Below are 14,862 nucleotides of genomic sequence, written 5' to 3'. Positions count from 1 at the left end.
GGGGGGAGTCTGTGTATGTAACCACAAATCTCATTGGTGCGCTCGACTCACCCCCAACCCCCCTTCTACCCCACACACCCCACCCCACCCCATCCCCATCCCGCCTCCTCAGGCCGCCCGTGCGGGAGACGCCAGCGCCTCCCCGATTACGTCATGCATTCCCCCTGGCCGAAAAAGGAAAACGTCGGACCGGAGCTATGGAGTGGGGAGTCCGGCTTTGTGTGTGTGAGGGGTGCTTTACAGCTGATTTACAGATACATATTACGTCAGGGAGCTGCAAATTCACACAGTCGGGCCAACTGTGGGATTTCACGCCGATAACCTGCGATCACGCGTCATATATTACTTATGACACATAAAATTATATATTTAAAAATGGAGTGTTCAATATATGCATTGAGACTGAGGGGACAGGAGGCATAATATAGGGGCGCTGTTGCCGGTCAGATTTAAGATGACGAAAAGCTGACGTTCACGGTATTTTTATGACGCTCAGAATAAGTGTCGCCGACACTCGAGTCGTACTCGGTAAATGGTGGGTCGCGTCGCGGGTTCGCATGTCCCCCCGGACTTTGACAGCACTTCTAAATAAAGACCATGGATACAGTTTCACAGCTTCGATCGTTTTTTGACCGCCACCATGGGCTACCTCCAGCAAACCTGACAGAATGTTTCTTCGTTTCATTAGCCAGTCGTGACTTATTTAAACATCGAAGCGTATTAAAATAATACTTTCGGTAAGGCGCTGACTTTAAACATACAGCCTGCATGGGTGTGCCCGCTTTGTCGGCGCACCTATGCGGCGCAGAAGGTTTGCAAACAGGGCGTTTCCGTCGAGATTTTCTATCTGCACGGCTTCCGACTAACGCTGAAAAAAAGTGACGATATTTCACTTTGAGTGCTTTGATGTGCTGTGTACAGGAATGAAGTGGCAGATGGTGCCATGACAACAACCTCACCCTGAACATCAGTAAAACAAAGAAGGTTATTGTGAACTTCAGCAAGCCCTCCAGAAGTCACACTCCGATCACCACTGATGGTTCTCCAGGGGACAACTTCAGGCTCCTTGATCTCCACCTACATACCCCAGCCACAAACGTTTCACCCCAGGACTAGACTGGTATCAAATTTCGGTCCTGGACTTCAGGCTACCCCACACCCCTTCCACAGTAAATTTTGCTGAGCTGGGGGGGAATCAATTTTGTCAGCCCACCTACCCATCAGTGCACCAGGAAAATAGCTGGTGTGCCAAATAGGCAGTCCAACCTTGTCCTGCAGTCCGTTACGAGCTTTTTTAGCATCAGGACAGATTCAAGAACATCTTCTTTCCCCAAGCCTCTTGCAATTCCAAAATCCGCATGACAGTCATATCCATGGCACCTGCACTTTGTAGCACTATTACTGCACTTTTACCAGCCAGTGAATGCATGCTGGGCATTGCTAGGCTCTTAAGACATCAGGGGCTTAACCCAGAGAGCTAATCTGTCCGAGGCTCATCGCATTGCGTTCCTTCACTCTCAAGTTACGATGATTGTAATACTACAGAGGTTTTGGGAAACACTGCCTTAGACTATGGAATGAGGTCTTGATTGTTAAAACAACTGAACTAAGCAAGTCATTTGGGACACGTTCGGCTTTATTCGGGTCTTCATGCCCCAGGCTCGTGACGCTTCTGCTGTCTACTGTTGTAGTGTCTTCCAATGTTCTGCATTGTCTTGTTTACATTCACATCGGGTGTGGCGGAACATGGACGCATTCCAATGCACCTGTCGCACATGGCCAATAAAAAATCTTGAATGTCGAGATGCCTGATACGTTTTTGTAAGTGATCCCATTCAACTTTCTCCACTACCCACTGCCGAGACATCACACGGAGGGAGCTGGGAGCCTCCAGAAGAGGCTATGTGGTTAACTTGTGTAGGGATTGCGACGTTGTCATTGCTAGTGGTCAAAACACAAGACGGTGAGCAAATTGACTCCTTTAAGTCAGTGTGGCCTGTGCAGAGCGCCTTGTGCTGGAGGGACAACAACTCTCACCCATGTTCTGCAGCCAGTAGCCTAAGAATAGTGCATGACAGCTTAGATAGTGACCTGGCAGGTTGGAGGGAGGGCCCATTGTCTGATAACCCTCTTGGTAGAATTTGCCGATTGTCTGCCGAGGGTCCGAAGGTCCCCCTTGGTAACCCTTCAGTAGATTTTGCTGATCTGGGTACTGAAGCACGGAGGGTCGAAGTTGTAATTTTGCTGTTTGGGGGGTGGGTGTTCAAACCCATTATTTTGCTACTTGCCAGGTAGAATGAACTGTACTTCACAAAAGAGTCATGATAATCTGGAGTTCAGGTTGTCCATGAGTAATTGAATACTCACTTGGCTTAGATTTCTCCTGAAAACACTCATGGGTTGTGGGGAATCTCGCTGGATAGGGGCTTTCATTAGGAGTAAGGTTCTATTGCTGGGTGTGTAGGTGCTTTCGACGGAGACGAGCTGTGAGTAATGTGAGTAATGGAGAGTTGGGTTCCTTTAAATCAGAGCTAGATAAGATTTTAACAACTATGAGCTATTAGTTAAGTTCTCCCCAAGCGAGCTCGATGGGCCGAATGGCCTCCTCTCGTTTATATAGTTCTTATGTTCTTATGTTCTTTTAAGGAATCTGTAACAGAATAGAATGGACCTATAGGGATTCCTTACACCACGGTGTGAAGGCAGGCCTCGCGTGCCTGACTGTCTCTCTGCTGCCGCTGTTGTTTCCCTGTCCCACAGCTGCCTAATAAGGAAAACGACGGCTAGTGAGACGAGCAAGACCTTCTGAAGAAAAATAACTGTACACGAGGGAGACTTGAGTAAGCACCTATATATGCAGGCCATTTCACATGCTGTCAGCATTCGCCTCAGCAGAGTCTAACATGGCCTTGAGCTGTTCTCAGTCACTTTGTTTTGATTTTAAAATCTTAAGGACCTTGTGTACAGAGACCCATGCTGAAGGATGACAGGGTCCTCTCAGTATCAACAGTTCAGCAGCGAAATCAGAGTATCTGAGATAGTTTGCTTCCGATTGCTGCTTTACTCTCTTCTCAGAAACGCTGCCACCCTGGTTGTTACCATGCTGTTGTTGCTTTGGATAGGTGCATGTAGTGTCAGCAGAATGCCACCACTACACCTCAGCTGACAGGGGGGTGGTTCTGGGGGTCTGTGGACACCTTGGTGTGAGGGATGGCAGAGACCTGCTTGGTAGGTCCTCATCAACACACCTCTGCTTTTTGTGTTGTCCTGCTTTGTGTCTCCCATGATTAACTTTAGCTTTTGGTGTGTGTGCTGTCTGAGCTGATGCGTGATCTCTCAGAGATATTACGTGTACTGTCTGAGACATTGTGTCCCCTGTCTCAGATGGTGTCTCCTGTCTCAGATGATGTCCTCTGTCTGAGACGATGTGTCCCTTATCTGAAATGATGTCCATTGTCTGAGATGTTATGTCCCCTGTCTGAGATGTTGCGTCTCCTGTCTGAGATGTTGCGTCTCCTGTCTGAGATGTTGCGTCTCCTGTCTGAGATGATGAACTCCTCTGCGAATGTCTGCCATGTCTGAGATGGTGTCCATCATCTGAGATGACATCTCCTGTCTGATATAGGGTACCTTCTCTGAGCCAATGTGTCTCCTGGCTCATCTTATGGTCTTCACATGTAGAGCTTCCCTCCCCCCCCTCCCCCCCCCCCACACACACACATGATTGGCTCACTTATACTGCCCTAGTTGCCATCCTGGAGCATGGAATGTGTTTTTTATACAATTGTCTTGGGGTTTGCACTGTTAAAATACTGAGAAATGCTTCACATTTTTGAAGAAATGCTGTGGAGAGATATCTGATAATTAACTGCCGAAACTGCCATTGTGTTTAGCTGCCCCTGCAGATTTAGTATGTGTACAGACACTTATTCTAACATGCGTGCACAGACCCTGGTTCTGGGGATACTCATATAAAAACGCCTAGAAGTAACAGATATACTCTGAGTATATATCCGCATACTCCTTAAACAACTTTTCATCTACTTATGTATTTTATTTATGTTTCCTGCACAGAGGAGCACTGAAATGACGCCTTTAAAGCACACGTCTCTTTTCACCGCCACTGCGTTTAAATGGAAAAACGGCGCCACCTTGTGCTAAAAAATAGTCATAACTTGTAATTGAATGAGTGCTGGTTTGTAAATTATAGTGATAATGTCGTTTTTTGTTAGTTTCACAATGGATTTGTATGCATGAACTACTGGTTCAGCTCTTAAAAAAGATATTTCTGTTATTCCCTTTTATTTCAACTTGTTCCTCTGCCTGTGAACGGACAGTGTAAAAAATTTGGAATATAACGGGATTGGTCTGGACTGGGGGCCCAATATGATATGAATTCATGGGCCCCAAAATATTTAGTGATGCCCCTGGGGCAACAATAAGATTGGTCATCATGGATCAAAACGGGACACAGCGTTTAATTTTGCGATGCGAGATCACCCTGTAATGTTGGGGACGGATGGCTACTCTATTGCCAGGCGGCTGACAAAGCGTAAACTCCAGCGGGCAGAAAGCCAGTGGGGTCAGGAGGCTTTGAAACTGATCCGTGGCTGTTTATGGGTCCGCCGGCGGAGGGCTGGGACCTTGCCAGCTGGGGCGTGGCCTCGCAGGAAATGGGGGATACGTGTCCCCATACAGACTGCAATACAAATATGTGACACCTAAATATTAGTGTAACAGGTAATACAGTGCCATAATCCATTTTAACATGTCTTATTGTTATAAGAACCTGATTGATTAGTGATTGCTTTAAAATGGCGGTGTATTTTAGACTAAATGCACACTCTTACATATAAAACTTGTGACAAATGCTTGTAAAATTATATGGGATTCCAGGATTGTGCATGTTCCTGTTGCGGTCTGTACAGGAGGTTCTCCTATGCAGCTGTTTGGCTGTAACCCCCCACTGACTTAAGATCCGTAATGGATTTCTCTGTGTTCCAGGTCCGCCTGCCATGTGCCCGCACTGGGTGAGGTCACTGTTTGGCGCAGCCCCAGTCCCCATGGCACCTTGTCCTCCAGAGCCCATTCCTGCCATAGTCAATCTGTCACAGTTGCCTTTTCCCACGTCCGCTTAACACGGGGGAGGGGGCACAGACAGCTGCCGCCGCATGCCGCCGACGCCGATGTCACAGGTGTTGTTGGGGATGCCCGGGGGTTCCGTCCCGAGACTTTGGGTGGGATACAGGCAGCTGTGGGCCTATCTAGTGTGAGGTGTGGGGTGGGGGGGTTGGCAGGGGGGTGGCAAAGACTCTAACAGGCAGCTCATGTCACGCATTAGGAACCCCCCCCCCCCCCCGTAGGAGGTCAAGGATGATGATTTCCTCAAGTGGAAAGATTTTACACCTGTAATACAGAGTGTACTTCATGTGGTGGGGGGTCCTGACCACCCTTCCATGACCCTCACATTCCCCACGGTTTGGTCACAACTGGCAACCTCAGGATCCTGTCATGGTTCCAGGCCTTACGAGCAAAGGAGGCCCCCGGATGGGCAATTTGCTTGTCTGGTGAGCAGCTGGGATTTGGCAAGTGAGATTACATCAGAAAGGAACATAACTGTGAATCATTTTTATGAATCACCCCAGTCTATTGAACCCAAATTCCCTGGCCTTGGCCATGCTGGTGCAGTGTCTGTCTGGCCCAATGCTGTCTGGGGGCCTCCTAAGGCATCCTGACTGAAAGCTGTCTGACCCGCATGGAACGTGACAGAAGGTCTGTCATTATGCAGCCACTGGCTCCACATAAGCAGGTTATTACTGTGCAAACGTGGACCAAGGTAGACACCCTGATGTCATAATAAGGTCAGCCTGTGAGAATTTGTAGGTGGACCAGCTGAACCCCCCAAAAGAAAAAAACACTTAATGGACAAGAATATTTAAAAATGCATAGGACTTCAAAACTTTATTTAATCTTAAAAATATAAACCAAATAATAAGACATAACAGTAAATATAAATAACATTATTTATTATGACTTAAGAAATTTAATTGTAAAAAAATATATATAAAAATAAACAAATTATACATATAATAGTGAATATAAATAACATTACAAAATAAATTTCAATGTAAAATATTTAAATTCTATTGAGAAATTATTGTATGTGCCGACATTAATTTATACACCCTGAGAATGCATAGAATGTTAAAAATCTCCTGCTGCAAAGCAGGTCGTAAAATTGATGGTTATAAATACATTTTAAATATTAACCCAGGACATGGTCAGAGATGGCATGATACCAGCAGCAGTGTGGCAGCTTGTATCTGTGGTTTTGCTGCCCGTGTTGCTGCCTGTCCTTCTGGTATGATGCCCTCTGGCCTCCGTGCTCTTCTGTCCTGGGGGAGGCTCACTTATGAGGGAACATGACCCCCAAGGCAATGCCTGGAACTCCCGTCTTCTGTTGGATCCACTTGTTGTAGTTGGTGACCTTGGTGTAGACACCCGGCCGGTTTCTTTTGGCACATTCCTCCCCCCAGCTGACGATGCCAAACAGGAACATGTGGTTCCCCACCTTGCATATCAAGGGTCCCCCTGAGTCTCCCTGGGGGGCAGCGGGGGAAAAATGTTGAGGTTACTGTGTCGGCTACCTGGCCGTCGTGCTGGGAGCCGCTTAATGGAAGGTGACGGATCCTTTACCTTACAAGCGTCTGTGGTCCACGTGCGGCTGTTGGCGCAGAACATGTTGTCTGTGACCGCTGTCCCGTAGTAGGTGTCACTCGTGCAGTCCTTCTGGGCCACCAGCTGCACAGTGCCCTCTTTCAGGTACTGGGAGTAATGGAGAGTTTCTGTTCATAGAAACAGTGTGGAAGACAGGGATCAAACCGGGGCGATTATGTGCTTAATAATAGTACTGATGATGCTTCATACGCCATTTTGCACAAGTACAGGTACATTGGAATGCTTTTTTTTCCACGTATCCCATCATGCTCTCCTTTGAGACACATGTACACATACACAGTTGAGAGTGCAGCTTGGGGTCCGATCACAGGGTCAGGACATTTATCTGGTGGGGGTGGAGGTGTTGGGGGGGGGTAGACTTGTTGGCCTTGCTCCAGGGCACAGTGGGCGTGTGACTATTCTACCAAAGGCGGGATTCAAACCAGTGACCATGCAATGGCACAGAGGCCTAAGCTGCTGAGTCACCTGGTCCTTAGAAGCAAAGGGACAGGGGGACTCACCATCTTTACCATATCCAATGACCTGGCAGGAGGACCCTGGGGGCAGCATCTGGCTGGGGGGCGGAAGGCATGCGGTCCGTACCGAGTCCGTCATCTTGGCACAACGGTTGCATTTGATCTTCAGCAAAGCTGAAACGGAAGAAACCTGTGAGAGAGACTCACCCCGCTGGAGCCCCCTGGAGGCATCTGCATGCATTGCAGGTTCAGGTCACCTTACCGATGTCATTGTTGTAATAAGGCTGAACCTCGTCATTGTAAGCCTCGTGAGTGATGAGTTTCTGCACTTCGAAACTCTGCTCTCTGCTGGCATCGCTCTCATTGATGGCATTCTTCCCCAGGAAGATGGTCATGTCTTTAATCCTTTTGTGACTGGGGGGGGGGGGACATTACGACAGTCCATCAGTCCCTGAGTCAACCGTACCCTTTCTCACATGTGTGTCAGTAGCCGTCCATCGGGACACTTACTCATCAACAAAGCAGTGAGCGGCCGTGAGCACCCAGCATGGTGAGATCAGGGTCCCACCGCAGCGGAATTTACCCTTCAAAAAGATGGACGCTATCCATGGCTGGGACTCCACTGCAATGGTCCTCCCACCCATAACCTTGAACTGCATTTTTTTGTGCTGCCCACAATCGGTCACTGTGGGAAGATGTGACAATCAAGCTACACAGGCTGTCCGTTCAGAGGCAGAGGAACAAGCTGTAAAGGCATGGACTGTGTGCTCACAGACAGCAGGACAAGCATGGACTGTGTGCTCACAGACAGAAGTAAAAGCATGGACTGTGTGCTCACAGACAGCAGGACAAGCATGGACTGTGTGCTCACAGACAGAAGTAAAAGCATGGACTGTGTGCTCACAGACAGCAGGACAAGCATGGACTGTGTGCTCACAGACAGAAGTAAAAGCATGGACTGTGTGCTCACAGACAGCAGGACAAGCATGGACTGTGTGCTCACAGACAGAAGGACAAGCACAGAACTGCTGCTATTCAAGGTACGGCCAGCAGGTGTATGAGACTGCCACTGATCCCTGGTAGTCATGGCCGTCTTCATGCAAGCACGTCTCTGAGCTGTCTGACTGAACAAATGACCGTATGTCTTAAGTGTCCATATGAACACTAAGCCAGACAAACCATTTGTTATCGAAAATGGCCACTTAGAACCTCAAAAGACGGATACTGGCCTTTGGGCAAAAAGACCAGGTGCTCAGCAATCCCACCCCCCACAGCCAAGGGGCTGTAAGGACCCACTATACCGAGGCTGGCAGACTCACCTGAGTGTTGGCGGACACAGGCCCTCTTGGATTTCCGGGGACCCTGCTATGAAGAAAGCTGACTTATTGCGTGTGCTGAGTCTGACGCACCTCAGCTAGTATGACTTCATACTAGATATTAATTGAAATTCTCTGTGCACTATTTATACATCAAATAGCCAGTTTTAGCTCACGCGCACATGACACAAACAGCTGCATTTGTGGAAGTGATAACCACAGCGGGGATGTTTTACCGCTGTGAAGTTGGCCGTTGTATACATTACCGCGTGCAGGGCTGGTGATGAGGCAGCCAGCAGAGCGAGAAAGAGGAAGATCTTCATTGTTCCTCTTGGCTGCTTTCCTCCTTTTATGGCGTTTCTGTGAGAGCGAAATTCAGTTGCAGGCATTAGGGGTGCGAGCCGAATCGTGGGTAGTGGCATGATTATGGGGACCTTGGAAAAAGCTCTGGTTTCTGTTCCTGCTAATGCTTCAGAATGATACCAACCGCCATTTATAAGATAAGTGTGCAACTTACCAACATGTTCAACATGTTCAATGGCTATATCATAAACTGAGCAATGAACATTTTCGTGGAATACATTCAATGGGTCAAAATCAAATGAAAAATTATTTATATATTTAAAACAACAGAGACTGACTGAAATGCTGCACAAAATCAAACATATGTATAAGGAAAAAAACAGAATAAAAGCTGGAAAAAGTAAAAAATAAGTTATTATCATTTTTTTTATTTTGGGTGCATTTAATAATGAATTTGCCATTATAATCCTTCAGAACAGATTTTTGCTGTTTGGAAAAAAAAATGGGCAACTTAAGACCCAGTAAGTCAAGTCAAAAGTCTCTATTGTCAATTCTGCCATATCAGGACAACTGAAATTGAAATTGAAATTACATTACTCTCAGATCCCACCCACGGTGAGCACCCTAACAACAACAAGCAAGACAGACAAGCAAGACAGATACAGATATTCAAGTATATATATGTATGCAAAGCTAAATTTAATTAAATACTTTGTGCAAGTTTTCCACCAAGGAAGAAAACCCCTTCTTTTCCCCATTTTTTCCTCCAAAGTCCTACTTTGATACTATTCCCACAAGCCCAGCGTTTTGTAGTTTTGAGGCATTCCACATGAAACTAAATACCTGATAAATCCGTCTCCCCCACATTGAGTACAGTGGTGCTTTCTGTTCTAGTCAAAAACACTCTAAGAATATACCATGCATCCCTGTAGATGGGGGACACCACGAATCAAGGCAAACTTATTGTTATAAGTAAAGAAGTGGATTCACTGAGGATGCGGTGTTTGCTTACCGGAGAGGTGAATGTCCTTAGTGCTGTCAGAAGTGAGGCTGCAGGAACTGCTGCGTGGAACTTGCTATGCGCGTTTGGGTCAACTGCTGCTCAGTTCTGGTCTCAGCTCACCATATAGGCGTGGAAGGGGATGTGGGCGGGGTCTCCGCTGATTGACACATCCACTCTGTGATGTAGTTGCTGAAGAGCTGCTGGAGAAGTGGCTGGCGGATACATTCTGGTGATTCATGAAATGACACGGCTTCCCACATGTGGCTAATTACATGACCAAAACAGGAAGCATGCCTAAAAAGCCTACTTTGGGGCCAGCACTGGCATAATCGCAGTGTAGCACGGACAGCTGGTCCTTGCGCATCAGCAAGCAGGTGGCAAGGCAGTTAAAGTTGCCGATTGATATTAAGATTAATACTGACCTTGTCGATTCCAGGAAGAAATTATGGTGTGTTCTGTCATTACACAGCAATCCCCTAAAACGTTCATGCGTGTGAATATGAACTGTGACGGCATTTCTGAGCAAACAACTGTTATTGTATAAAGCTCAACCTGAGGCAAGTTTGTACTCAAAACATGCAGCAGGACTCGTTCAGCGCTGGCATCCTGCACCGCTATGAGTTTCATTACTGTTTTACCACAAACTATAATTTTTTGATAATGATTGATTTCCCTGTTTGTTTTATACAGGCATTTAGCCTCTGAGGTTATTATCGATTTCTGTTCAATGTCAGCGGTGAGAACAACTGATTCACAATCATTCTGAAATTCTTAAAAACTGTAACACTGAAATGAATCAGGCCTGATATTTTATTGGTAGACATTTCATCTTGCAACACATTCAGTTTCCCAATATACCTCCAAAGCTTCTAGGTAATGTGTTTAACATGTGGTGCATTCTGGAAGTATTTGGAGCCCTTTGGATTATTTCCACATTTTGTTATTTGGCAGCCTTGCGCTCATTTAAATTCAATTTCCCCCCTCAATTCTCCACAACGACAGAGTGAAAGCTAGAATTTAGAAATCTTTGCAAATTTACTAAAAAGAAAAAACTGAAAGTCCACCTTGACATTCACTGATAAGCCAAAACATTTCACAAGGCCTGAATGATTTGGCCCTTGTCAGTTCACTCAGATCTTCACCCCTGCCCATTTCTTCTGCATTCAACATGTCGACTATGAGTACCAAATGTTATCTTACTCTCCAGTATATCCCAGACCTTGACATCATTATTCGCTTCACATGGGGATGTTTGTAATGTTTTGGCTCATTGTTGTAAATTTTCAGACCCTTCATCAGTACTTAGTTTGCCAGCAATTGCAATTTTCTTGAGTATGACGCAACAAGCTCTGCACACATGGATTTGGGGATGTTTTTGATGTTATTTCCTGTAAATCCTAACAAGCTCTGTCAGGTTGGATGAGGACTGTCAATGGACAGCTATGTCTCTCCAGAGATTTTCGAATGGGTTCAAGCCCGGGCTGTAACTGGGTCCCTCTAGGACCCCCACAGAGTTGTGCCTAAGTCACTCCTACATTGTCTTTGCTTTTTGCTTAGGGTCATTGTCCTGTTGGAAGGTTAACCATCAGCCCAGTCTGAGGTCCAGAGTGCTCTGGAATACGATAAACAATAAGAATAATTACACAAAATTTAAAACAATACAAAAAAAATCTAAACTAATCAAATGAAATGGCTTATGAGCAGGCAGAAACATGGCCAGCTCTGGCTACAGACAGATTAGATAGTCGCCTCAGGCCCCTGAATTACCTGTGTTGCACAGGAAGTGAAATGATCATTAGTTTTCTTGGTGTAAATTGACACTCCTCACTTAACGACTTATGACTAGATCATTAAGCGAATTGGTCGATAAGCAAGGAGCCGCACCTTGCTGATATTTCAAGCACACTGTACTGATAGTGGGTTGGTGTCAACCATCTTCAGCTATTCTTTTAATGTCACTTTTACACCATTTATAACATTTTTAGTGCATTTATAAATGTTTATACAGTAGTGTAATAAACAGAATAGAGGAAATCAGCTCTAATATACATTACTTAGCTTTGCACACTGTAAACACTGGTAATCAGAGATTTGAACGCTAGTGCAGTGAATACTGAGCAATTGTGGGAACAAGACAGAGAGTGGGAGAGGGTGATACTTAGGGTTAGGGTTAGGGTTCGTAAGTTCCAACGGTCATCACATATTTATTCATTTCTATTAATTTCTCTCGGCCCTGGCTAGTTTCAGAGTCTCTTTCCTTGAAAAACACCCCCACAGTTTCACCATTGGGGTGGTATTGAGGTGCCTCAGTATTTCCAGACATGACGCCAAACAGCTGTCTTGGTTTCATCAGATCAGAGAATCTTGTTTCTCACAAACTCCAGCTTTCTGGGGCTTCTGCTGAGCTCACATCAGTGGTGTGTTGCAGTGCTGGTTTCTCCCATCTCCACATAGGATCTCTGGAGCTCAACCAAAGTGGCTGCCAGGTCCTTGGTCACCTCTCTCAACAATGCCTATCTCCCCCGTCTGCTCACTTTGTCGGGGGTGGCCAGCTCTAGGAAGAGTCTTGGTTGTTCCAATCCTCTTTTTAAGAATCATGAAAGCAACTGTCCTATTGCGAACCTTCAGTTCCACAGGATGGTTGTGGTCTTCCTCAGATCTGTGCCTAAACAAAATCCTGTCTCTGGGCGGTTCTTTAAACCTCATGGCTAGGTGTTTGCCTTGATATACAGTACTGGAAAGCTGGATTGCTGCTGGAAGTGGTGTTGGTGTGGCTAACAGGTTAGCCCATCCTGTGGTCTGCGTGGATCCCAATGCCCCAGTGCAGTGACGGGGACACTGTGCTGTAAAAATGGTGCCGTCCTTCAGATGAGACGTAAAACCGAGGTCCTGACTCTTTGAACAGTACCCCAATGTCCTGGCTAAAGTGGCCCACCGTGGCCCTATCAAATTTGGCCTCCTAATCATTCCCTAAATCTAACTGGTGAATTCATTCTGTCCCTTCTTCACCATAACTACTGTGTGGTGACCATACTGGCGCAGAATAACTGCTGTCGCATCATCCAGGTGGGGGCTACACAGTGGTGGCGGCTGAAGTGGCTCCCCATCGCTTCTGTAAAGCGCTTTGGGTCTTGAAAAGTGATACATGAATGTAACATTCATTCATTCATACTGTGCAAAGGTCATAGGCTGACAATGTTAAGGCTATTTATCTTGGTATTAAGTGTATATTTTTTGAGAGAAAACACACAATGTAACATTAGAATGTTTACAACTGAATCACCCATCCATCCATCCATTGTCCGACCCGCTTAGACTACTGGGTCACGGGGGGTCCGGAGCCTATCCCGGAAGCAATGGGCACGAGGCAGGGAACAACCCTGGACAGGGGGCCAGCCCATCGTAGGGCACACTCACACACCATTCACTCACACATGCACACCTAAGGGTGATGAACACCACTCTAGTTCCCAAACCTCTCCTCAGGGCCACCCCAGCCATTCCATGAATTTGTTTAATTTTCACCACCACCTCACTTAATTAATTTAGTTTAATTACAGTAGAAACTATTTATACTGATCACAGTTATAGTGATCAACTGCTTCCTGATCAACAGAATCATTCCTGTACAAATACTGTTTAAATTACTGGCTTACTGTAATCAAGTAGTCTGCTTACAGTGTACTGACTATTTTTAAAATTGTTCTTTTACTTTGATTACCCTACTTTGCCTTGCAGTAACGCGTCTGTTTCTGGCTAGCGACCTGAGGCTAATCCTGTGCACAGAAAACATGATGGGAGAAAGAAAGTCATTTTCTCTTAATGACAATTGTAAATTCATCAAAGTTTATGATAAACCGCCAAAAACAAGCCACTGAGACACAGTAGCGAAATTACAATAAGCACTTTGAGACAATGTAACGTTGTGAAAATGTGCTGTATAAATGAAATATAATTGAATATTATGTATAAAGAAGAAGAGAAAAATCGGTGATCATCCACTTACAGTGATCAATTTCACTCAGACAGACGTGATCACTATAAGCGGTTGCCACTGTATTTAAACTGATGAGGTATTGATTAGCCAAACATAGTTGGCTAATGGCTGAGTCAAGAAACACATGGGTGTATAGTATGGTTACTGCAAATACGAGGTGACTTGAGGAGAGGTTGTTATATGGCCAAGCTAACACACTTTGACATACATAATATTACGGATTTATACTAACAGGAAGATCATTTAAGCACGATGTTCTTTGACTGCCTACGACTTTTGTATATTACTGTACAATGTCAATTGTGAGACCTTAAACATGCTGGTTTGTGCCTTTCCAAATGATGTGCAATCAACTGAATTAACCACAGGTTCCCTCCAGGCAACGTGCAGGAACATCTCAAAGACAATGAATAGAACAGAATTAGTAGAAACGGGATGCACTTGAAATAAATTTCAAATGTCATAATAATGGGTCTGAATACTTATGTCAATGTGTTGTTTCAGTTTATTCTTTAAAAAATTGCAAAAACATCTAAAAATCAGGTTTTTGCTCAGTCATTATGGAGTACTGAGTGTAGATCGAAATAAATAAATGATTTTAAATTAAGGCTGACAGGTGAGAAAATGTTACAAAAGTGAGGGGGTCTGAATACTTTCTGAATGCTCTGTACATACTTAAAACATGATTATATGGAGGTCTGTAAGAGGACAGCAAAAAAGAGAAGAAAAAAGGTCCTCTAGATGAGGACAGCAGCACATGGAGGCCAATGTCTAACCACTAAGTAAGTAAGTAAGATAAGTAAAGCTAGTCCCATCAAATGCTCATCCTTTTGAATCAGCAGATCTGCATCAGGCGTGTGAATGTGTACAATGTGGGTAGATGTGGCTGCGACCAGCCCAGAGCTACAAGAAGGGTGAGAACCGTAAAGAAGGGTGCTAAAGATGCACTCTGCACTCCATCCTGTAGAGAAGGTGGTGTGGATGTGTCAGTCTGCCTGGGACACAGACATCTGCACAGGTGGACGAACAAAAAGGAGCAACTGGGCCTGC

At 45.5% G+C, this 14,862-nt stretch overlaps 1 protein-coding gene across 1 annotated transcript; it reads right to left on the bottom strand.

The window, feature by feature from the left end:
- Nucleotides 1–6,169: 6,169 nt before the first annotated feature.
- LOC111850383 (urokinase-type plasminogen activator-like) lies at nt 6,170–9,981 on the bottom strand. The gene is made up of 8 exons (XM_023824234.2): nt 9,825–9,981; nt 8,776–8,869; nt 8,513–8,558; nt 7,704–7,878; nt 7,456–7,607; nt 7,239–7,367; nt 6,697–6,845; nt 6,170–6,601 (listed from the first exon to the last, which is right to left on the bottom strand). Exons 2-8 carry the CDS (start codon nt 8,830–8,832, stop codon nt 6,407–6,409), a joined length of 903 nt encoding a protein of 300 aa, XP_023680002.2. The 5' UTR covers nt 8,833–8,869; nt 9,825–9,981; the 3' UTR covers nt 6,170–6,406.
- Nucleotides 9,982–14,862: the final 4,881 nt, after the last annotated feature.

This window comes from Paramormyrops kingsleyae, chromosome 3 (genome assembly GCF_048594095.1).
Source record: "Paramormyrops kingsleyae isolate MSU_618 chromosome 3, PKINGS_0.4, whole genome shotgun sequence".
Taxonomy (NCBI): Eukaryota; Metazoa; Chordata; class Actinopteri; order Osteoglossiformes; family Mormyridae; genus Paramormyrops; species Paramormyrops kingsleyae.
Note: the sequence above shows the minus strand (reverse complement) of the source record. Positions and strands in the feature narration are given on the sequence as shown.

Coding starts and splice junctions, on each gene's coding strand:
- LOC111850383 (XM_023824234.2), bottom strand. CDS start 8,832: ATGAAGATCTTCCTCTTTCTCGCTCTGCTGGCTGCCTCATCACCAGCC. Junction 7,879..8,512: donor CTGTGTCCGCCAACACTCAG/GTGAGTCTGCCA, acceptor ATCTTCCCACAG/TGACCGATTGTGGGCAGCAC. Junction 6,846..7,238: donor CATTGGATATGGTAAAGATG/GTGAGTCCCCCT, acceptor TTCTATGAACAG/AAACTCTCCATTACTCCCAG.